The 24,641-nt window shown below is 33.4% G+C and overlaps 2 protein-coding genes across 4 annotated transcripts; both read left to right on the top strand.

The window, feature by feature from the left end:
* Positions 1 to 1,293: 1,293 nt before the first annotated feature.
* Positions 1,294 to 8,078, top strand: LOC100815550 (probable linoleate 9S-lipoxygenase 5). Its single transcript, XM_003521656.5, has 9 exons — positions 1,294 to 1,717; positions 3,783 to 4,078; positions 4,449 to 4,689; positions 4,835 to 5,173; positions 5,285 to 5,370; positions 5,525 to 5,632; positions 5,782 to 6,086; positions 6,186 to 6,449; positions 7,119 to 8,078. The coding sequence occupies exons 1-9, from the start codon at positions 1,534 to 1,536 to the stop codon at positions 7,870 to 7,872; spliced, it is 2,577 nt and encodes an 858-aa protein (XP_003521704.2). The 5' UTR covers positions 1,294 to 1,533; the 3' UTR covers positions 7,873 to 8,078.
* A 774-nt stretch (positions 8,079 to 8,852) lies between these two features.
* LOC100777934 (DNA polymerase zeta catalytic subunit) lies at positions 8,853 to 23,915 on the top strand. 3 transcript variants are annotated; one of them, XM_006577176.4, is made up of 24 exons: positions 8,853 to 9,067; positions 9,233 to 9,315; positions 10,001 to 10,055; positions 10,382 to 10,431; positions 10,563 to 10,675; positions 10,846 to 10,888; positions 11,035 to 11,103; positions 11,443 to 11,553; positions 11,685 to 11,856; positions 11,984 to 12,075; positions 12,172 to 12,350; positions 12,428 to 12,575; positions 13,395 to 15,009; positions 15,929 to 16,150; positions 16,527 to 16,831; positions 17,076 to 17,218; positions 17,360 to 17,951; positions 18,474 to 18,620; positions 19,250 to 19,525; positions 20,041 to 20,148; positions 20,456 to 20,661; positions 21,714 to 22,017; positions 22,466 to 23,077; positions 23,473 to 23,915. In XM_006577176.4, exons 1-24 carry the CDS (start codon positions 8,956 to 8,958, stop codon positions 23,644 to 23,646), a joined length of 5,931 nt encoding a protein of 1,976 aa, XP_006577239.1. In that variant the 5' UTR covers positions 8,853 to 8,955; the 3' UTR covers positions 23,647 to 23,915. The 3 variants fall into 3 exon arrangements, with proteins under 3 accessions (XP_006577239.1, XP_040870151.1, XP_006577240.1); XM_041014217.1 differs by lacking the exons at positions 8,853 to 9,067; positions 9,233 to 9,315; positions 10,563 to 10,675 and having other exon boundaries at positions 10,010 to 10,055; XM_006577177.4 differs by lacking the exons at positions 8,853 to 9,067; positions 9,233 to 9,315; positions 10,001 to 10,055; ... (2 more) ...; positions 10,846 to 10,888; positions 11,035 to 11,103 and having other exon boundaries at positions 11,188 to 11,553; positions 11,689 to 11,856.
* Positions 23,916 to 24,641: the final 726 nt, after the last annotated feature.

Here is a 24,641-nt window from a genome sequence, read left to right as displayed (position 1 = left end):
ATTTACATTTTGAGTTATAAAATAATGTTACATTCATCATTATTGAATATTGATGATTATTGTTTATCATATAAATAGTTATTTTATCATTTTTTTGTTAAATAAAATATCTTATTATCTTTTTGAGCTTGATGATTTTTTTTCCAAGACTTAAGTGACTTTTTTTTATGGCTCAATTCGATAATTAATTCAGTCCATTCAAAGTTAGATTAGATCGACAAAAAAAATAAATTCAATAAAATAAAAATTAATTGGATTAAGGTAAAAATAGATAAAACTTAATTCAATTCCAACTATTTACATCCTAACTCAGATCTCATATTACTCAATTTTTTTAAAAAATATTTATTAAATATGTAAATCAATAACTACTTTCTTTGAAAGTTATTATTTCTTAAAAGTTAAATATTTAGATGATTGTGATTAGCCTATTATTATTATTATAGCTTAAAAGGAAAACTTTTGTTGAATGCAAACGAACGGGTGAGTTGGATGAAATTGAAAGGAAAACGATCTAAAAGCATCAACGAGGCCTGACGCGTGGTATTTCAAATCAAGTCAAGTTTTCTTTTTGAAAACCAAATCAAGTCAAGTTACTATCTCGTTTGCAGAATTCCTACGCGTTGCCAGTAACTTTTTACCAAACTTTCGCCCCAAGAAATTAATTAATTAATGCAGCAATCCCATATATTGCAATCAAAATCGAAGAAGAATACAATTTTAAACTCTTTAACATTCTTAAGAATTTTTTAATTAAATTTCTTAGGATTTTTCATAGAAGGGGGCAGAAATTCAAGATTCCCATGAAGGGGGAATTTCTTTATAATCATCTCTTATTCACATAAATATTTTACACATAGCAAACATATTTATGGTATTTTCAGAAAACGTAATTCTTAAAAAAATATAATCCCCGCTGTAAAAAAAAGAAATATAGTTTTTAGAAAACATGGTTTTTGGGGATGAAAAAAGATTATAAACTCAATATTTTATTTTTTTCATATGCTTTCTTAAACTAAAATTTAAAAGTAATATTTAAGGTATTTTTCATTAGTTGCAAGCTAGTATAAAATAATACATCAAAATTAATTTCATAAAAAAATATATATGTTGTTAGACAAGTTATTTTAAACATTCTAACTGCATATTGAAGGGAAAAAAAAAGTTGAAAGAACTAATTAAACATGAACTTTTCTTGTGTAAGAAAATCTAGTATATCCAAAGCACATAATTGACCGCATGTTTGTTTTAACATTATATAACCTTCGTTCAACGTACGGGTTTTTACACTTTCTTATGCATCAAACATGAGAACAAGAAATTGAAACTTTTTCGTACGTTCAACGGAAAACTACCATGTGACTCAAACATTAATTGCATTAATATCTCTCTTGCCTATAAATACACAACTTCATGAACAATAATATATATATATATATATGTTCACGTCACAGAGAATATTTGATCAGTATTTATTTAATTATTGTTGTTACTTTTGAGAGAAAGTGTCAAGAGCTTTGGTTCTGAAAGAAGATGCCTCAAAACATTGTGAATGCCCTCAGCACCAGCATGCACATAATAAGAGGGACAGTGATCGTAACGAAGAAAAATGTGTTGGACTTTAACGACTTGAGTGCCTCCTTGCTAGATCGTCTTCATGAATTTGTGGGCAAACGAGTTTCTCTCCAACTCATAAGTGCTGTTCAAGCTGATCCTGGTCAGTTTTATTTCTTCATATATCCAATGCTTTCCTCTTCAATTTCTCATGTTTGCTTTGCCTCGTGCTCTCAGTTTTAATACACTTTCTCCTGTTCTCAGAATTATGGAAATTAGTTATCATATTTGTGTCTACTTGCTCAAAATTTTCATTACATATTATAATTTAACCTTTTTTTAAATTTATTATGAGATTTTTTTATGGAAATAAGATTACTTAAAAAAGAAGAAGAATAAATGGGAAAGAAGATAAATAAGAATAGGTGGTTATTGTAAAAAGTAATTTTTTTTATAATGGAATATACTCACATTTTATCATGAGAATATGAAATAAGACAGATAGATATTTCATATGTTTTTTTTTATAAATAACAATGCCTTTTTATTTTTATAAAACTTGTATCAAACATGATAATATAATAATTTTGTGTTCACTTTTCTGAAAATAATTTGTGGTTCGATGGAATACCTATAGGTATTATTCTTTGATATATCTAGTATTTTTAAGATTTTAAATAATTCGAATAAAAACAGTAAAAATAAAAGTTATATGTATATTTAGATTACTATAACGTTTCATATTCTCGTGAGAATTGAATATTACATTTTCATCATGAACTTCATGAGAATTAAAGTATGAAAAATATAATTAAAAAACATAATAACATTCTCAATAATAAATAACATTTGAAAATAAATTGTTAAAACTCATAATAAACATAAGAATATTGATTTTTATATTTATATCTTAGAAATAAACTTTTGATATGTGAAACAAACGTAAATTATTTCAAATTAATATTTATCTCTCTCTCACACACATATATATATAGATAGATAGCAACTTATTTGAGAATATTATCTTATTTAAGAGCCTAAGAATAGCTACTAACAAATATTTGATTAAAATTAAAAATAATAAATAATTATGATTAAAATATTTAAAATTTTAAATTAAAATATCATTAAATCTCTAAAAAATTAACCAAACAACAATAAATAAATTTATAAAGATGTCAGTTATTACTTCCTATAATATTTCAATTAATTAATTATCATTATGATTGTGGTTATCACTACCATGATCATCACCATTACCACGATAATTGTCGATGTTATCACTATTATCATCAACAACCATAATCTTAATTGTAATGACCTCCTTTGTTGTTGTTATAACCATCATTGCATGCATCATCATGATTGTTATCGTCACTATTATTGTTATCAATTATTATCACCATCGTCGTCATGATTGTCATCGCCATTATTACCGCCACCATCAGAATCGGTGACGACAACAATAATAATAGCGGTAAAGATAATGACAACAACGATGGTGACAACTGTCATGACGACAAAAGTGATGACAAACATAATAAATAGTAATAAGTTAAGGATAATCGAAATATTCTAGATCGTGATTTGATTGATGAATCTTTTAGAGATTTAAAAGTTATATTAGATTTTAATTTTAATTTTTAAATATTTTAATCTTAATTGTCTATTATTTTATTCATATATTGTTATTACTAATGTTCTCATGTAAGAAAATGCATGCTCTAGAGGAGTCGTATTCTATATACACACCCATTGCATAAACAAAAATACCATTATGTTGGACAATTTTGACGAGACAAATAATCGAATTTTGTTATTTTCTCATACGAATTAAAAGAGGCAATTGCATGTTACGTAAAATTTAAACAAACTATGAGGGTGTGATGAACCTAATTAAACCATGCGTAATATAATCTATCTATTGTTAAGATACGTACGAGAATTCATGGAAAAATCAAGTTAAAAATCCCATTGCAGCTGCTATGAATTACGGATAAAAAATAACAGTGAAAATATGTCATCTCTAAGTATAAACTGTGCAAAAGAATCATCAAACTAACTCTATTGTAGATCATCTCTATGTATCTGATGCTTCTTTTTTCCTTATACGCACAAGCAGACTAATCATAAATATCCAATATTAACTTTTAAATCAAGATTCTTTGTATGAAGTTACGTTTACCTACTATGGACCCTGAATGTTATTATGATAACAAATGTTGAAGGGAATGGCATGAAAGGAAAACTTGGGAAGCCTGCATATTTGGAAGACTGGATCACCACAATCACACCCTTGACAGCGGGTGAATCGGCATTCAGGGTCGCATTTGATTGGAATGGTGATGAGGATATAGGAACCCCAGGAGCATTTTTAGTAAGAAATAATCATCACAGTGAGTTCTACCTGAAAAGCTTGACACTTGAAAATGTTCCAGGCCACGGTGTCATCCACTTTATCTGCAACTCTTGGGTATACCCTGCACATAAATATAAAACCGATCGCATTTTCTTCAGCAACAAGGTACAACTACAAACATAACTATCAATTTCATGCAAGCACTTCAACCCATGCTAACTGCTAACTATCTTTTGAACTGTATGCATGTAAATTTATCACAAGATTCTGGACCACTATGTGATTTCAGTCGATTTCTACGTGACACATAATTAAATTTAATCTACTCTTTCTCATGAAAGTATCACGTGGAGATTGATCACAACCATAGTCGCGTAATAGTCTCAGATCATGTAATAAATTTCTGATAAGTTACCAGTTACATATTTAATTACTACTAATGTTATGCATGAAGACATACATTCCAACTAACATTTCTAACAAAACTAACAAATTAACATTTGCCAATAAAAAAAAACTAATGTATTGCATGCAGACGTACCTTCCAAGTGAAACACCAGTGCCACTTCTTAAGTATAGAGAAGAAGAACTAGAGAATCTAAGAGGAGATGGAAAAGGGACCTTGCAAGAGTGGGATAGGGTTTATGATTATGCATACTACAACGATTTGGGTGATCCTGATAAGGGTGCACAATATGCTCGTCCAGTTCTAGGAGGGTCCATTGAATATCCCTATCCTCGAAGGGGAAGAACTGGTAGACCACCTACAAAATCAGGTTAAGCTTTTTTTTGTGTGGCTTTGGTATTCATTCAAGTTCATTTTTGTTAAAAATATTTTGCAAAAATGAATTTTAGTCCTTTTGTTGCAGTTTTAAATTTCTGAAGTGGGGTTGTTTCTTTGTTCTGTTGTTATTATACCAGATGCTAATAGTGAGAGTAGATTGAATTTTGCCATGAGCTTGGACATCTATGTTCCAAGAGATGAAAAATTTGGTCACTTGAAATTGTCAGACTTTCTTGCTAACGCACTGAAATCCATAGCTCAAATTGTCAAACCTGAGCTGGAATCACTATTCGACAGCATCCCTGAAGAGTTTGATAGCTTTGAAGATGTGTTTAAACTCTATGAAGGTGGAATTAAGGTGCCTGAAAGTATACTAAAGAATATTAGGGATAAAATCCCTGCAGAGATGCTCAAAGAAATTCTCCGAACTGATGGTGAAAGGTTCCTCAAGTTTCCAGTCCCTCAAGTGATTAAAGGTATTTTCACATAATTCTTTTACCACTCACACGGACACGTATTGTTACCCTTGCACGGAAGAACCTAAATTATTCATGCATGATAGTGACATTCTTAATGATTTGGAGCAGAGGATAAGTCTGCTTGGAGAACCGATGAAGAATTTGCTAGAGAGATGCTAGCTGGTGTAAACCCAGTTATTATTCGCTGCCTCAAAGTAAGTCCAAGTTTAGCCATAATATTTTAGAATCAATTGAATTCAACTCAAAAATAGAATATATTTTTTATAATTATCAAGTTTTCTTTTCCTAAACTTAATTGATAATTGAAAGTATTTTTCCCCCCTCACAATTGTCCAAAACAAATTGCAGGAATTCCCACCAGAAAGTAAGCTAGATTCTAAAGTCTATGGCGATCAAACCAGCACAATAAGGAAAAAGCACATTGAGAGCAACATGGATGGGCTCACCGTAAATGAGGCAATTTTCAACTTTGATATGATATTTTGTGATTTCATAATAATTTTTTATGTGAATTTTGCTAGAGCTTTTGTAGTCATCAAAGTCAATTCATTTTTTTTTATTTGAAGGTATGATTTTTACTATTGATTTTGTATTTGGTTAAATAGGCAATCAGACAAAAGAAATTGTTCATATTGGATCACCATGATGCACTGATACCATACTTGAGAAGGATAAACTCCACTTCTACAAAGACTTATGCAAGCAGGACAATTCTTTTCTTGCAAAATGATGGGACTTTAAAGCCATTGGTCATTGAGTTGAGTTTGCCACATCCTGAAGAAGATCAATATGGTGTCATTAGTAAGGTTTACACTCCTGCAGAAGAAGGTGTTGAAAATTCCATCTGGCAGTTAGCTAAAGCTTATGTAGCAGTAAATGACTCGGGCTATCATCAGCTTATTAGCCATTGGTATAATAACTTTCTCAATGATGACCAAAGAGGCAAACACAGTAAACTTAGTTAATCTTTCATTGAACAAAATTTCTTATATCTTTCAATTTGTCACAGGTTGAATACTCATGCAGTGATTGAGCCATTCGTCATAGCTGCAAACCGACAGCTTAGCGTGCTTCACCCTATTTATAAGCTATTGCATCCACACTTTCGTGACACCATGAACATAAATGCACTTGCAAGACAAATCCTCATCAACGGAGGTGGCATTGTAGAGGCCACAGTTTTTCCATCTAAGTATTCCATGGAGATGTCATCTGTGATTTATAAGAACTGGGTTTTCCCTGACCAAGCATTACCCACAGATCTTATCAAGAGGTAAACCACACATGAGCAACACCATTGTTAGATATTAATTATGGGTTGTTCTACATATATGGTTGAAACGTGAAAGCATAATGACATATAATTACTGCTTATTGCTCCACTAAAGGCTTATTGTTCCACACGTTCACTCAAAGAACTAGATACTAAGTGATAACCTACAAGATATAAGTATCAAATGAACACTATTATTAAGTTTTGGTTAAACTATCGACTTAGTCTCTATAGTTGTTTTCATTTTAAGTTTTAGTATTGCTTTAATCCCTACATGTGCATAATAGTTAAGTTTTGGTTTCTGTCATTGATCTTATAGAAAATTCTTTAGCAATATAAACCGCTACAAAAACTTTTCTGACAATGATAAACAGCTACAAAAAATTACGTAAGGACTAAAATTTCCAGTTTTAATTTTTCATATAGGCCGAGACTAAAACTTAAAATGAGGACAACTATATATAAAAGCTAACTGAATAGTTTAACCTTTAATTTGGCTAATTATTTTCCAACAAAGGTAAACCACACAGGCACAAGACCATTGCAAGATATTAATAATTGCTTGTTCTAAATATATGGTTGAAACTTGAAAGCATGATAACCAACATATAACGTTAACTAATCCAAATACTTGATGTTAATGAGCTGATACATAGTTGCTTCTTTCAGAGGAATGGCTGTTAAAGATTCAGGTTGTCCACATGGCCTTCGACTCTTGATTGAAGATTACCCTTACGCTGTAGACGGGCTAGAGATTTGGTTTGCCATAAAGAAATGGGTTCAGGATTATTGCTCCTTCTACTACAAGGAAGATGACACAGTTAAGAAAGATTCAGAACTACAATCCTGGTGGAAGGAGTTAAGAGAGGAGGGTCACGGTGACAAAAAGAACGAGCCTTGGTGGCCAAAGATGCAAACTCGTGAAGACCTCATTGAAGTTTGCACTATCATCATATGGGTTGCTTCAGCTCTGCATGCATCAACCAACTTTGGACAATACCCTTATGCAGGTTTCCTCCCAAACCGTCCAACCATAAGCCGAAGATTCATGCCTGAGGAAGGAACTTCAGAATATGATGAACTTGTGAACAACCCTGATAAGGTTTTTCTGAAGACAATCACTGCACAGTTGCAGACCCTTATTGGCATTTCACTCATTGAAATATTGTCTAGGCACTCTTCTGATGAGTTGCATCTTGGACAGAGGGACACTCCTAATTGGACTTGTGATGTGGAGCCATTGGAAGCTTTTGATGAGTTTGGAAAGAAGCTGGTTGAAATTGAGGAGAGGATTATGGCATTGAACAATGATGGGAAACACAAAAACCGAGTTGGACCGGTTAACATGCCATACACATTACTCTTTCCTAGTAGCAAAGCTGGACTAACTGGCATGGGAATTCCTAATAGTGTTGCAATTTGAATGGGCTTGCATTGCATGTTTTCTTTCACTGCCTTCTGAATTCAGATTTTAGTGTGATGCTTATTTTTTTCTGCCACTATTCAGCTTAAAAAATAAAAAACCTTGAGCTTTGTGAATTTCCAATCTTCTCTGTATACTGTGTAATTATGTCCATTCGTTTAATGTTCATATGTATATGTATAATGTAAAAATAATTTGTTGTGGAATGTCAAATACTTTGAATAAGTTTGTCTATGAAGGACGATATCTGGAAAAAAATTATTTAATTTGTTCACGTCCGAGAACACTAAGGAAAGAGGATGGAGTACTCTAGCTTAAAACCAATAAGATTCAATTTATCTAAAAGAGAAAACGATCTTTAATTTATTTGTTTAAGGGGACATGAGTTCTATCTCCGCCATTAACACTTTTAAAATACCAAAATATTTAAAATTAAACTAAATTTAAATCTAATTATTGAACAAATAAGAAATTATAAATAAAAATAAAAATTAAATGTTCAATACATGGAAATTACACAACTTAATGAGTAAGAATAAATCTAAAAAATTCTTTTGTTTAAGAGTGAGAACATAAATTTAAACTATGACGATGAATGTAAGAAAATAACATGATCCCTTAAAATGTCAAAACTTAAAATAAGTACAAGAAAGTCTAGGTTGTGTGTAAGTTGTTATAAATTTTTATTACTTATTTTTTATTCTTACAGGTAAAAAAATTAAAATAAGTCATTGTTGTTCGTTTACTTACACTTTTTAAATGATTATTTTTATGAAAAATTTTAAAAATTAATAAACAAAGAGCTTGTTTTTTTCCTTAACAAAACACATAAGTTTGGGCTGAATTGAACCGGTTGATAATTTTTGGGCCGAAGTTGGGCCTGCTCCATTCCATTCCATTCCTGCCCTTACCTCGTAGCGCCAAAAAAAAAAAAACACTAAGAGTTGGAGAGAAGCTTTTAAGTTGAAAACTTCTCCAACCACCTAGCGCCAAAATAAATAAACCAAAGCTTTCTCCGCTTTCATTTTCTCTTGCTTTCACTCTTCTTTCACCGAAGAAACCAAAAGTTTGAGAAACAAAAGCATGTCAGATTCACAGTCCAATTCAGAGATTTTTAGCATTCGGATTGTCACCATCGACTATTACATGGCACCGCCCATCCCCGACGCTGATATCTGTTATAGCAGCTTCCACGGTACCACACCAACCCTAATTCATTTCACTTTCTAAGTAAAATTGAACTTCCAAGGAACAAACGACAACAATTTTGGGTTTCATTCCGCATTTCGAAGCTTCAGTGTTCATCTCATGCTGCACTAGTTTGCGTTTCACTGTTTCGTTTTTCTTTTCTTTTACTAAGGTGGAAAGGTGAATGAAGTGCCTGTGATAAGAGTGTATGGTCCTACTCCTGCTGGCCAGAAGACTTGCTTGCACATTCATCGAGTAAGATCGCACATGAAATTTCTCTGTCTTTTAAACCATTTTTTTTATTAAGAAACAAGATTCTTAGTTAGTTATGGTTCGTATATACTTCCCTTTTATTTTCCACTCAAGGGGGCGTTTGGTAGGGGAGAAATATTTTCATGCCTGGGAATCATGAATCCTGATAACCATGTTTCCTGGGAATGAAGAAAATTTGTTTGGTTGACTATTGAGAGTTTTTAAATAAGTTTTCTATAAATCAAAGAGTTACTTGATATTTTTATCCGTAACTGTAATTATTTATCACATTAAATAATTTAATAAGAGTAACATGATGTTTTTAATAAAGTAAAACAAAAATTAAGCTTGGGAAAGTATGATTCCCACCCCCCCTCCACGAGAATGTTATTGTGGGAATGTGAGTTAAAAACGATTCCTAGGAATCATAGTTTTTCGGGAATATGTTTCTTAACAATGTGTACCAACCGTGGGAAATTAAGTTTCCCAAGTTAGAATTCCTAGGATAGTGAAAATTTCTCCCCTACAAAGCGCCCCGGAGTTCAATTGCTAGCAATTTTGTTACCATAATGCAATGCAATGCAACAGTTTTAATTCTACCTCTTTGTAATAAGAAAAGTTGTTACTGTTTCTTTCGTATGGTACTATTGTTACACTTAAAATTGTTTGTCCATATTATTCTTTGTAGGCTTTACCCTATTTGTATGTGCCGTGTTCAGATATACCACTTCAACTGGACTCAGGTAATAGCAAGTCTTATTGACTGGTCCTTGTTTTGTCTACATCAAGTTTTTTTTGTATCTTTATATATTGTTGTGTTTGAGTTTGTTGGATTTCATTTGTCTAATGGTTCTGGTAAATAAGTTACTTATATTTAACTGTTTTATTATTCGATACGCAAGTTTTATTTATTTTTTCTTTTCTCTTTTTTACTTTGTAGGCCAATTTTTAATCATCTGGATGATGCTTTTGATTTATCTAACTTCCATCAGTATTTATGCTTCAAATAAATCTCACATTTTCATTTAGTGACTTGATAAGCGGAATAAATTTTCTGGATGTTGTACAGGTGATGCATTCACCTATAAGGTAGCTGCTTCTCTTGAGAAAGCCTTAAAGGTATCCTTGCTTGAGTTAGAATGTGTTTTGTACTCTCTATTTTAGCCTCTCTTTTTTTATTTGTTTATGCTTTGTACATATAGTTTCTCATATTAAAGATGTGGCATCAAATTTGGTTGCAACTTCTACAGCTTAAAGGCAATGCTGGTTCAAGTAGACAACATGTACATGGATGCAGCCTTGTACGAGCAAGGAAATTTTATGGCTATCATTCACTTGAGGAGTTATTTGTAAAGATATACCTGTATCCACTATTCAGATACTTTGTTAATATTTTTGTATTTGCAATATGTTTCCACATGCATAGTTGCACAGCATGCATATGTACCACTTGTATGTACAAGCCAGGATGATTGCATGCTTAAATCATGGAAACCTTACCCAAAAAAGAGTAAGCCTTGACTGATGCTTAAGATATTATCCTCAAGATGTCTCCCGTGCAGCTAATCTTCTCTTGGTACAATTTCTGGACATTACTTATACTTAGCTAAGCTTGATTCTTGTACCTCAGTTATCACTTTGTGGAAAGTCTTTATTGAATTAAGTACATCTTAGTTTGATGTTACACTGAATAATCTTTCATCTTGACATTTCCTTTTTCAGGCTGGTGCTGTTCTTGATAAAAGTTTACAGCCTTATGAATCACATATTCCCTTTATTCTTCAGTTTCTGGTATGTACTTTCATATGTTTTTCTGTATCTGAAAGTTTAAGTCCAACTAAGCATGATATGATGATTTTCTGATTAAATTAACATAGCATCATACAAACCCCGAATTTTATGTATATGGCTGCATTCATCTTCTGAAATTGATCTGTCTAATTTTATGTTTTTCCTTTTCTTATAAATTATACCTATGGCTGCTTATGTGAACAGATCAACTGAATGTGTTTGTCCATCAATGTTCTCTCACTTGATTGCCTTATAGCCCAAATGCAAAATCGTGTAGCACATTTTTGCTTAGTTTTATTTTATGTTTGTAGATGTATATGCTTTCTTTTGCTGTATTAGGTTGATTACAACTTGTATGGCATGGGTCATTTGCACCTATCAAAGATGAAGTTCCGCTACCCCATTCCTGACACTTGCAAGAAATTAAATACCGATGATCAGCATAGAAAGGTGTGTTGACTTTCATGTTTTTAGCTTTCTAGTCACCCTAATTTCCCTTTATTGTTAAACCACCTAACTGTTTTTTATTTTGATGATACATGTCCCTTTGTTTATATTTGATATTGTAATTTTTTTATTAGGCAGATTCAGATGCTCATGCATGTTTAGAGTCAAAATTGTGGATGTCTTCCACGATCTCATCTGAGTGGATGTGGTCACCCCCAAGCAAATCCGGTGCTTTGTCAAATGATGAGGCTCACTGTCCTAAACGTCAAAGTATCTGTGAGCTTGAAGGAGATACTTCTGTGGATGGTTTGTCTGGTTTCATGGCCATTCTGTCACAACACAAATGTGCATGCACACATATATACTTAAATATGTAATGGTGTCTTTTGCTACTGTCATATTCCTTATTATGAAAACATGTCTGTTGTGGCAGAGATACTTAATCAGCAATTTAAAATGTATTCATCTCTCTCACAAACATGCTCAGATGTCAACATGGTTCAGTCACTTGTACCAATATGGGAGGTAGCCTATCATGTTTAATCTTTCTATATCTCTAGTTACATGTTATCTTGTCTGTTTTTTTTTTTTGTGTAAATTAATTGCCTTGTATTGTTTCAGGAGCAACAGAAACGGAATGGGGTTCATGAGGCTACCATGCCTTCTGATCCTGGCAAACCACTACCAGAAGATGTTATGAAACTTCTCTCTGTTGGTCTTGACTTTGAGAAAAAATTTATTGAATTGTGCAGTGAAGCTGAAACCTCTTTATTTTGTACTTTTTCTGCGAAGGAATTGAGGTTTGTATATTACATGATAGAAAATTCATTAAAGTTTTCACATGATGTGAAACATAACAAACATTGAATCGTTGCAGAGAAACAGACATAATAGGCTCGGCATCACCACCAGCTTCATTATGCAAAAATGCCAAATTGCATGAGGAAGGGACTGATGCAAATCTTGAAATGTTGACTATGGATGAAATCCCTTCATCTGAAATGATTGGAACATTGGACATAAAGGCAGTAACTTTTTCCATGATTTTTCTTCTATGTATAGTATAACAAGATATGTCATAATTATGCTTACCTTGTTCTTTAACAAAATAATCTTCATCAGGGATTGGGTATTGTTGAATAGTGTTTATTATGGGCTGTGTAGGTTTTCTTCCAATTATGTATATGTTGCCTGCAACCTAACAAAAGTACTTTTTCTCCCATCCCTTTCTCAAAATATATCTTGTTATGAATGTGATCAATTGCTCTGCATGTAGTCAGGATCCCATGAAAGATCAATTCAGACGGATTGTTTTATGTCAAATCCTCTATCTATCTGTAAATGCTTGCATGTAATCAACTACCTTCATTAATATTTTTTTTATGCTGATTGTCTAGATCTTAATTACTAAATTGTGTAAATTTTAACTATTCTGCTGGTGCACATTCACATGCTGTAGTATATCTGAACATTAATCCCAATGATTTCATGCATTGCTTACCCTCCTCAACAAGAGTTGAAAAAATTATATAAATTTTATATGCAGGAAATAGTTTCCTTATTTTTATTAATGGATTCATTTTTTCCATATTATATATATTTAAAACTGTATATGAATTATTGAAAATTTCAGAATAACCGGTTAAAGGAATAAGGAAATAATGTACTCATTTTTAAATTTCTCGTTTTTCTTAAAAACAATCCAGGAACAATATCTTTAGGACTAAATGGAGACATATGAATGTTTGATTTATCATGGCTCTGTTCAACCTTTGATTTTCTTTTATTAAACAATTTGGTGTATTAAATTTTTCTCTTTCATTTCTGTATTTCCTGCTTTTTAGGCTGCTGATAAGGAAGCACAAAATATTCTTAAGTGGCTTGCAACTTCTCAAGCTGCAGAGGATATAAACTCTGACGATGAACTTGTTTATGAAACAATCTTGACTCCCTTGTTACCTGCTGCAACAATTGATAAGGTGCTGGAGGAAGCTAATATTGCTTATGAGAATGAGTCCCAAAAGGAGTGTCAGGATATTCTAGATTCAATTGATGATATGCTTGAGTTGGAGTTACCAAATGAAAAACCCTCTCATTCCTTGGATCACTATTGTCCTATTGGAGCTTCATCAAGCAGTATGTTACCTCAAGTTGATGGTTCTAATGATGATGAGTTCTCAAGTCCACGTGATAGTTTGGCTGGAACCTCTTCTCTAGTAGAGATAAACAGTGAATACACAAGGGCTTCTGAGCACCATGTACTGCCCAATACTGACACAAGTACACTTATTAAAGATAAAAGGAATAAACAATGGGGGTCTTTGCCTTTTTCCTCAATTGATAAAGCTAATAATGATGGAGAGCATGCTACTTTACTTGTGACTCATCCATTTGAAAGTGAGACTGGAGATTCTGCTCACTCAAATTACTTAAACAGAAATGAGGTTAGAAATGGTGCTTGTTTTATAAGGAACAAGGGCAGAGATGCTTCAGATTCCAAAGAAGTACACAAATTGGTTAACTGCTCTTTGCGGGACTTGATGAGGCGAAAGCGATCCTATCGAGTTGAACAAGCTGACTGTGAGTCTGGAACTACTAAAAAGCTTCTTTTAGACAGGCATGAGGAACAAAATGCATGCCTTTGGCAAAAACAGCTGGATTTAAAAACAATGCAAACTGATGAAGAAGAAATGGAACACCAGAAGAATTGTGAATGTGAAGTTAGCAATCATGCTAATTTAGTGCATGGGAAAATGCCCCTTCCAGCTGGCAGTGACTGTCTTTTACAAGCTACTAGCCGGCCAAAAGATGAATATTTTGGTCAACATGAAATAGAAGGTTTGGAAGCAAGTTCAGTGTTGAGGAACTGTACAAATGGAGAGTCTGCTTTAATGCATGGGGGACCAGGCCTCCAAAAGCCTGAAAAATTATACTTAATCAATTCCATAGACCCATCTATGGTTTGTAGGGGTGAAAACCTTAAGGTTGGCACAACTTTTACAAAACCTGTAGCTTCTGATGCCTGTACCCAAAATCCCCTCTTGGACACACGGTCGAGAACAGCTTCTGTTCATACAGTCAGAGCTTCTGAGAGGACTCCACAAACTGATACTTCTGCTTCAAGTAGTGTGCAGAGCTCCTTCATTGATGATAAAGTGTCTGACAAATTCATGGATCAAAGTTCTCATGGAAGCAGATCTTTTGTGCAACATGATCAGATGACGTTTTGTGAGAATTCTGTGGAGAAAAATGCTGCAAGTGATGTGCAAGTATTGTTAAGTGAAAAAGTGGATACTCAAAAGCTGGGTGAAAATTTGTTGCATGAGACTATTAAATTAACTGAAATAACCACAGGCAAGAACCCCCTGGCTGATAAGACTCTTGAAGGTACTTTGACCTTGCCAACAACCTCTAATACCCATTTTCATTTGGATGAGGACAGCTCTGATGAAATGCCAGGTTTTAACTTTACCCTCTTTAACCCAATTTCCTCGGTTTTTCCTTATTTGCATTTGTCTCTATTTTTCCTGTATACATTGAATTGGTTTTGGGTCTGTGTTTCCCCGAAGGATTTTTGGTGAATCTGTGATGCAGTTTCATGGAATGCCTTGTTAAACAATAGAGCCTCTCTCATGCTAGGTTATGTATTAAATATTAATAGTCAGTCAGCCTCTTTTAATATTTTTTTGTGGCACATAACTTACCATTCTCTGGGATGACCAGTACACAGCTCATACAAAGGAAACTGAGATGGTGCTTTTATGTTGCTCTATCCTGTCTGGAGCTCCAGCCATTTAAGAAAAGTTTATAGCAGATATCCTTTCATATATTGACTTCTCACTCTTCATTGATTTGATAATTTTATTAAATGCTGATTTATTTGAAATTACTACATTGTCAATAATTTGAATTAACTTTTGAAATAAACTTTGATAGAAAAAATTTCTTTTCACTGCTGGATGACTGCTTTTTTGGCATCGGTTTTGCTGGAAGACACTTAGGAAATAGTATTAATGTTAATTTCTGACAGAAACTCATGAGGCTAGCAAACATTTACAAACTGCTATCATTTTATTCATGGTCTTCCTCCTCATGTTACTAGAAACTTGAATTTTTATATGTTCATCTTAATCATATACATGTTTAGAGGCACACTATCATCCTCATGAATCTTGGTGACTTAATTGACCCAGGTAGTAAGGCATTTTATGAAAAAATTTCTACACTCAATGTTAGTATGTTATGTAGCTGATACCCACCTAGTGGGATGAGGCTTGGTGTTGGTTGTTGAGTTTAGTTTGTTATTTATCTAAGTTCTCTGATCTGATCTTACTGTGTGTTTGATGAAACTTCACACCAGCTTGTTTATTTCTTGAAGGGGATGTTCTGGATGACTTTCTTCCGATATCTGCAAGGGATTCTCAGAAAGGGATGGAGACTTGCAATGAGTATGTTACAGTTAAAACCCTTACATCTAATGGTACAAAGAGTGTCTCGACCCACTATCAAAATGATGGTTCTCACCTATACCTATTAACTCCTAATATTTTGCCTCCTTCTGTGGGTACTGTGCATAGATGGTTACTTTGTAACAAGAGAGGTATCTACTAAACCATATGTGCATTTCATACCTGATCAGTGATTTGTTTTTACCCATGTTACTTACTCTAGGAAATTCACTAAAGAAAAACATACAATGTTTTTCCAAATTGGTATAATGTACTCGCTGGAAAATTTTCTGGCAAAATGTTGGTTTTTTTTTCCCAACCAGTTAATTATTGTTAACTAGAAAAGATAGAAATAAAGGTGAAGAATGTAGTTCATGTCTTTTTCAGACAAACATTGTTCTGAATATTAGTAATTAAAGAGAGCTTGTTTTACAAGCTTTTACAGCTTTTGAAAATAAAATAGTAACGCATCTAACAATTATGACAAGTTAATCCCTGGAACTGGTTATACTAATCTTCTGTCATCAGGGAACATTCCTGATCATACACATCAAGAAACAGATGCAGAGGACAAGGATGTTCCAAAATGTGCTTCTGAGACTGAACCTCCTCTTAGGCCTAAGCTGTATCAAGATTCTGATACAGAAAATAAGCCTCCATGCAATGGAGAAGGACAAACAGAAAGAGTGAAAGCATGCCTAGATGACTCACAAGATATTTCTCAGATATCAGACCCTGATAGAAAATCAAGTTTTACCCCTCTAAGTCAAATTGGATTTCGAGACCCTGCAAGTGTTGGCTGTGGACAGCAATTGACATTACTTAGTATAGAGGTATTGGAGATTGGACTGCCCTTGTTGTTGTTGTTGAGGGATCAAAATCTTTTTTATAATAGGAACTAGGGAATCTATTTGTCTTTTATTGCTTGTTATTAAATTTTTATTTATTTTTTACTTTTATTATTTTTGAATAATATTTTTAAATTTTAAACAAGCGTCTTTTGTTATTTGTCTTTTTTAAATGAACATCTTTGTAGTCTTGTTTCTCACATAGGTCTAATTTGACTGCAACTGGTAGATTCTTGCAGAATGTAGAGGAGACCTTTTACCCGATCCTCAATTTGATGCCATCAACATTGTAGCTCTTGGTTTTCAGAATGACGGTGATTCTATTGTTGAAGTTCTAGTTCTTTTACATAGTAAATATGTACCTTGTCAGAGGTATTGTGATTTCTCTTTGTATACTTATTCTCTTGATAAGTTTTCTATTGTTGATAAATTTTGTAAATCAGTATACACTATATCTCTTACAGGATGATCATGTTAAAAAAATTGTTGTTCTTAATCTTCATTGGTTTGCAGAAGTTTTGATGGTCTATTTGGCTGTAAAATATTGGTCTTCACTGATGAGAAACTCTTGTTAAAAGAATTTATAAAGATTGTGTCTTCATCTGACCCAGATATTTTGATGGGTTGGGATATTCAAGGGAGTTCTCTTGGTTTTCTGGCAGAAAGGGCATCACATCTTGGTTTGGGATTACTTAATAATGTGTCTCGCACTCCATCTGAGTCTTTGATTGCTTCTGAAGATAGCAAAACTTATGAAAAAGATATCTTGGAACTGGACATCCATGATACCCCTAGTCGAGATTGTTGCGTGCCAGAAAATTCAATAATTGAGGATGAATGGGGACGGACACATGCTAGTGGAGTTCATATAGGAGGCAGAATTGTCCTGAATGCATGGCGATTGATCCGTGGAGAAGTTAAGCTGAACTTATATTCAGTTGAAGCTGTAGCTGAATCTGTATTGAGGCGGAAAATTCCTTCATTTCATCACAAGGTGCTAACAAAATGGTTTTCAAGTGGTCCTGGACGAGCAAGATATCGGTGTATCAAATATGTTATAGAGAGAGCAAAGCTGAACCTTGAGATAATAAACCAGCTTGATATGGTAAGGTAGCATTATAGGTGTATATCCAAAATAAGGATTTTCTTAACTACTGCTTTAGTGCACATAGATTGGGTGCTTGTTTTGGCTACAATACTACCAGAATCTAATTTTTTAGGCCTGTTTGGATGCATTGAAATCTCAAAAACACGTTTGCAATTATTTACACATACTTCTGAAGTTTCTCACACGTTATTTTAGGCTTCTCTCTTTAAAACTAATGAATGATACAATAATAGGTGTTTTCAAAGGGAGAGAGAAAGCGAGAAACATATGGTGGAATCTGTGTCTCAATTACACACTGGAGTGGCTCTTATTTATAATTTGAGTCGTAAATAAAAAAGAATAACTGTTACCATAATTACCATAAATATACATACAACAACTCATAATATTTCCCAATTTACTATATTTACTTGGATAATTAGATTCCTTAATTAGAATTGTTATACTGATTTAAGTAACATTTACATTTTCTTGTTCACTTGTAGGCTTTCCTTATTTCTTTTTATTTTTCTTCGCTAGGTGAATCGAACATCAGAACTTGCTCGTGTCTTTGGCATAGAGTTTTTTTCTGTTCTCTCTCGAGGATCACAATACCGTGTTGAATCCATGTTTCTGAGGTTGGCCCATACGCAAAACTATCTTGCCATCTCACCTGGAAAACAACAGGTTCTCACAAAATTCCCCCATTCCTCCCTTTTCAACAGTGGATAACTGATTATGATGCTATCATAAACCAATCATAATAAGATTATATGAAAGTGCTGTCCAGACTCCAGTGCATGATGCTCTCGCCTGGTGGGGTCTGGGGAAAGTAGATGTACACAGCCTTACCTGTGCTAGCAGAATGTCTATTTTTAGAATTTGAACTTGTGACCTCCATGTACACATAATAAGATTATATACTGTAATATTAGTCTGGAGGTCTTTTCCTTATCACCATGTTGAAGTCTTTCATTTTCTCACCTTATTTTTCTAATTTTCTTCTAGATGTGTTATTTATGAGAAAGGAGATAGAATGTGATAAACAAATAATTTCAATAAAATGTTCTTGGGTGGGTTATGTTCAGTGCATCATCAGGTTACTCATCCAATCATTTTGTTCAATAAGTTTATATGTCTATCAACATTTTTTTTTCTTATGCACTCATCAAAACAGGTTCTATGCATTGTTGTTGAAAGTATTAAGTTGTCCCTTGGTTTTTTGTTATTCTAAAACTTCTTTTATGGTCTATTTAATGTTTGTTTTCTTCACCAGTACCCAAGGGCTTAATTACTCATTTTTGTCCCCCATCTAGGTTGCTTCTCAGCCTGCCATGGAGTGCCTTCCCCTAGTAATGGAACCAGAATCTGGATTTTATTCAGATCCTGTTGTTGTACTTGACTTCCAGTCTTTATATCCATCCATGATAATTGCATACAATCTTTGCTTTTGCACTTGTCTCGGTAAAGTTGTGGCATCAAAGGCCAACACACTTGGGGTTAGTTCATTCTCACCAGAGCAACATGTTCTGCAGGATTTAAAGGATCAAATCTTGCTCACTCCAAATGGTGTTATGTTTGTACCTTCGAAGGTGATTCAGTCAATCTTTTTTCTTTTCCTATTCTCTAACTAACTAACTCCTTTTATATTTTGAAGTCCTGAACTTAATATTAATGGACTTGAATGAATGCCATAGATTTGCCAGAACTGTAAATAATTGTAAATTGTGATTCAGTCAATCTTTTATTTTTCTGTCGAGTAGCCTTGAATCTTGATCCACTGTCTTCCATCTCCTATTTATTTCATGCACACGCACGCAGATGAAGGATTCTTCAACTTAATATTAATGGAGCTGAATGAATGACATATATTTGCAGAACTATAAATTGCTGAAAATTATGGGGATAGTTTCTGTTTAACTGGTTACTGTCCTAATCCCAAAGACCATACACACAGCATTCTGTTTCATCAAGATTAGTGCAAGTTGTTTTTTTTTATCGAAAAATGTTATTGGGAGGGATTCGAAACCACAACCACTCCCTCCCCCCTTCTCCCTTCAACCACCTTATAACTCGTGCAAGTTGTTTTCCTTCATGTGTCATACAGGTTCGAAGAGGTATACTGCCCCGCTTATTGGAAGAAATCTTAACAACAAGAATTATGGTAAAACAAGCAATAAAAAAGTTGGCTCCTCCAGAGAAAGTTCTTCAGCGGGTATGGACGTGAATTGGAATTGAATGTCTTTTCATTGTGCCCGGTGTTTGTTTAATACTACTTGGATAATAGTAAAGAGTTGAAGACCATGTCCATATGAGTATAGATGTGATTTTTTTAAAGTAGAAATTGAGAAATTTTATGAAAAATTTCCAACCAAATTCATGCTAAATATTTTACCTTCATCAGTTTTGGCTTTTCATGAATTTAATTATATCTACTGTGTGTGATGTAGCAAATGATTCTTTTATATGCATGATTTAAATATTTAAATAATATTTACCAAGTAATACGATTTCCTTTTCAGATATTTAATGCAAGGCAGCTTGCTTTGAAGCTCATAGCGAATGTAACATATGGCTACACTGCTGCTGGATTTAGTGGTCGCATGCCCTGTGCAGAACTTGCAGACAGTATCGTTCAGTGTGGCCGTAGTACACTGGAAAAGGCTATATCATTTGTAAATCTACATGAAAAGTGGAATGCTAAAGTTATTTATGGAGATACTGATAGGTAACACTGTACCATATCTAATTAGAGTTAAATTACAATGATGTCTCCTGAGAAATTTTCCTAAAGCATAGTCAGCTCTCTTATATAATAATTTAAGGCACCCTAGAGGTCAGTTCAAGTGTAATTATATATACCCTTTTGCTGATATGGATTATTTTCAATATCTTTTCTGCTCTGATATCTTGCATGGCAAATTGTTGGACTGCCACCATGGGAATTGTTATTAAGACATCAACTAAGTAATACAATTAGTTTGATTTGAGGAATTAAAGAGATCAGATTGGAACAGGAGAAGTAGGGTTTTAGAAACCCTCAGATCCGAAATTATATTATGACTGCTAAAAGCTCCCTTTATATTAGTACAATCCCTTTTAAATTAAAGATACAGTAAAGGTTATGATGAAGATATTCCACATAAAAATTACATAGAATCCCCTTTTGTCCTAACAATGTATTATTGCCATCACATGTGAAAAATGTGTTTGTCAATAATAACAAATTGTAAAATCTTTTTTTTTTAAGCTTAAATATGTTTAAGGTCCTTGATAAATGATCGGATTTTGTTTTGGGTCTCTAATAAATTTTTTCGTTGTTTTGAGTCCCCAATATATTGAAATTTTTGTTTTGATTCCCTATCATCAGTTAAGTGATGACGTGTTACCTTACAAACTGATCTTTTCAACATTATCAACGGTTGTGATGGTGTCACGACATCACTTAACTGACGAAAGAAACTCAAAATAAAAATTTTAATATATTAGGTGTTCAAAACAAAGAAAAAAATTATTAGGGACCCAAAACAAAATCCAGTCATTTATCAAGGACATTAAGCATATTTAAGCCTTTTTTTTTGTCATAAATCATTTCTTTGAAAGCATATGTTTATTCTTTTTGTATTAATTATTTTCCAACAGTGTTTACATACAGTTGGCCTAATTTTGAACATAGTATCATTTCCTTCCTTCATAATTGTTTTTTTATTTATTGTGTAATGATTAGTAAAGTGGCAGGGCTGTAATTAAAAAAACTAATAGTGACTGTATTTTCTGCAGTATGTTTGTCCTCCTTAGAGGATGCACTGTCAAAGAGTCTTTCCAAATTGGGAGTGAGATTGCCTCTGCTATCACTGCTATGAATCCTAGCCCTGTCACCCTGAAGATGGAGAAAGTTTATCACCCATGTTTCCTCCTTACTAAGAAAAGATATGTCGGCTACAGTTATGAAAGCCCTGATCAAATTGAACCTGTTTTTGATGCCAAGGGTATTGAGACAGTACGCAGGGACACATGTGGTGCAGTTGCAAAGATAATGGAGCAGTCTTTGAGACTCTTCTTTGAGCATCAGAATTTATTGGAGGTATAAATGCTAGCAGATTGCATCTTTTCTGTGTACATCACATTGAAATAAATAGTTGTTTGAAAATTGTTAGAGAGAAAATGAGAAACATGTGATGAATTCTGTCTCAATTACACAGCGAAGCCTATTATATATAATAGGTAACATAAAATGCAAAGACTATAGTTACCCTAAGTCCCTAACTATCTTGATTACATACTAATATCGATCCACACAATTACCCTATTTACATTAACTCTCTTCAAATTAAGGCGTATAAATGCTATGCATCTAACTTGTTACATATATAATTGATTTGAGGACCTCTCAATGACTTAGTGACAAAGCAAAGATAGAAAGAAACAACAGAATTCCAACTATTTATTCTGGATACTTCATCTGATCTGAAAAATTACAATATTGGTTTCATCTGAATTCATGCTTAATACTTTTTATGTGCTGCCTGCAGGTGAAGACTTATTTGCATCGTCAGTGGAAGAGGATTCTTTCAGGAAGAATCTGCCTTAAAGATTTTATCTTTGCAAAGGAGGTTCGCTTGGGTACCTACAGTGCAAGAATCTCATCACTTCCTCCTGCTGCAATTGTAGCCACTAAGGCAATGACGGTTGACCCTAGGGCAGAACCACGTTATGCTGAGAGAATACCGTATGTTGTAATTCATGGAGAGCCTGGAGCTCGCCTGGTTGATATGGTTGTGGATCCATTGGAAGTTTTGGCAATTGATTCCCCATTTAGAATAAATGATTTATATTACATTAATAAACAAATAATACCAGCTTTACAGCGGGTATTTGGACTTGTTGGTGCTGACTTAAACCATTGGTTTTCAGAGATGCCCCGCCCCACAAGGGAAGCTTCTGCAAAGCATACATTAACTACAAATTTCCATCAAACCAGAATTGATTATTACTATCTTTCAAAACATTGTGTATTATGTGATAGGTTGGTTCAGGCATCAGCCCGTTTATGCAATCAATGTTCTGAAAATGAAGTAGCTGCTGCAACAGCAGTGATTAGTAAGACTTCAAAGTTAGAGCAAGAGATGCAACATCTTGTTGCTGTAAGTATATTTGCATATTTTTCATCGATGGTTAATTGTTTTAAGGATTCTTTAGAGATTGTGTAGGTTGAACTCTTCTTTCTTTCTCTTGCTCATCGTATTGTTTATTTATTTCATGCGCTCATTACTTTTGGTTAGTTTCTAGTGTTGATTTGCATTTGGTTTTGTTTTATTTTTTGACTTCTGCCATCTCGGAACAGGTTTGATAAAAGTTTGTGTTATATCAATGAACTGCCTTTCTTCTTCCTTTTTGTAAAAATCCCTTAGATTTGATGCTTTGTGTTGTTTTCTTTTTGGAAATCTCTAGGTGGATTGTGATTAAATGACTGTGTAAACTTTGTACAGTGTTAGTGTATAACTCTTTCTCTATTATTTTTTTTAAAAAACTCTTGTAGGTATGTCACCATTGTGGAGGCGGGGATAGGCTTCTGGAAAATGGTGTGAAGTGTACGTCCATTTCATGCTTGGTGTTTTATGAGAGGCGGAAGGTTCAGAAAGAACTGCTAGCTGCCACCCATGTTGCTGCAGATAAAGACTTATATCCGAGATGCACAGTGGAATGGTTCTGAAAACATGTTTTGCTTGTTAGTATAGCATTTTCTGCGCAAAATGGTAAAAATATCTCCATTTTGTGTTAAGCCCAATCAAATTTGTATATTTTGTGATTTTTATTTAATCAAGTGTAAAGTTAAGTTAGTATCCATGGATTTGTTGATCTATTAGTTCAATTGGTTAGAACGTTGTGTTAATAACGCAAAAGTAACAAATTCGATTATGTATTTATCATACAAATTGTCAATTATTCTTGAGGATATTACAAATTCACAATTCATATCAACTTTATGGATGAATAATATTAGAATTGTCCATCTTATGCTTGCGGCACAAAGCAAATGCCGAAACTAAAGCAGCTGGAGCCTCATGAACTACAGTCATAGGCCCTCTACTATCGGCTCCCATCTTAGCAAGATTTAACACGGCCATAGATTAGGAGTGTTTTAAGATTTTTCCCTTAAAAAAAATTTGGCTGCAATTTTACTTCTGAAATATGTTGAAATTCTAGTTAGGTTTTTTTGATCAGAAAAATCAGTCTGAAAATAAAATAGATTTTAGATTATATTCAGAAAATATTTTTTTGAAAAGTAATTCTAACGGTGTAAACTAAAGTTACTCATAGAAATATGATAGCTAACATAGACCAAAGTAATTGCAATAAGTAGAGGTAATTTTGTCGAGTCAACACGAATTTCTTTTGGTCTGGAATTTTACAACTGAGTCTGGTTCTATATTCAACCAGCAGACCAATGGATTAAATTAACCTTAATTAAAAATATATTAAATATAAAATTAAATACATTTAACATATAAAATTTTAAGAAGTATATATAAAAATAAAAGAAACGATTTATTGAATTTTGACAAAATAAATTTCATACCAGAATTTTATTGGCTTCGTAGATATATATTAGGCTAGGTCACAATGACCTATTTATTTTCCTACTTATTTAGAACTCAATCCGACCTTAATTATGTGCTAAGTGAGCCAACCCATCAAACTATATGC

The sequence above is a fragment of the Glycine max genome, chromosome 3 (genome assembly GCF_000004515.6).
Source record: "Glycine max cultivar Williams 82 chromosome 3, Glycine_max_v4.0, whole genome shotgun sequence".
Taxonomy (NCBI): domain Eukaryota; kingdom Viridiplantae; phylum Streptophyta; class Magnoliopsida; order Fabales; family Fabaceae; genus Glycine; species Glycine max.
The sequence above is the reverse complement of the archived record's forward strand: the minus strand, read 5'-3'. Positions and strand labels throughout refer to the sequence as shown.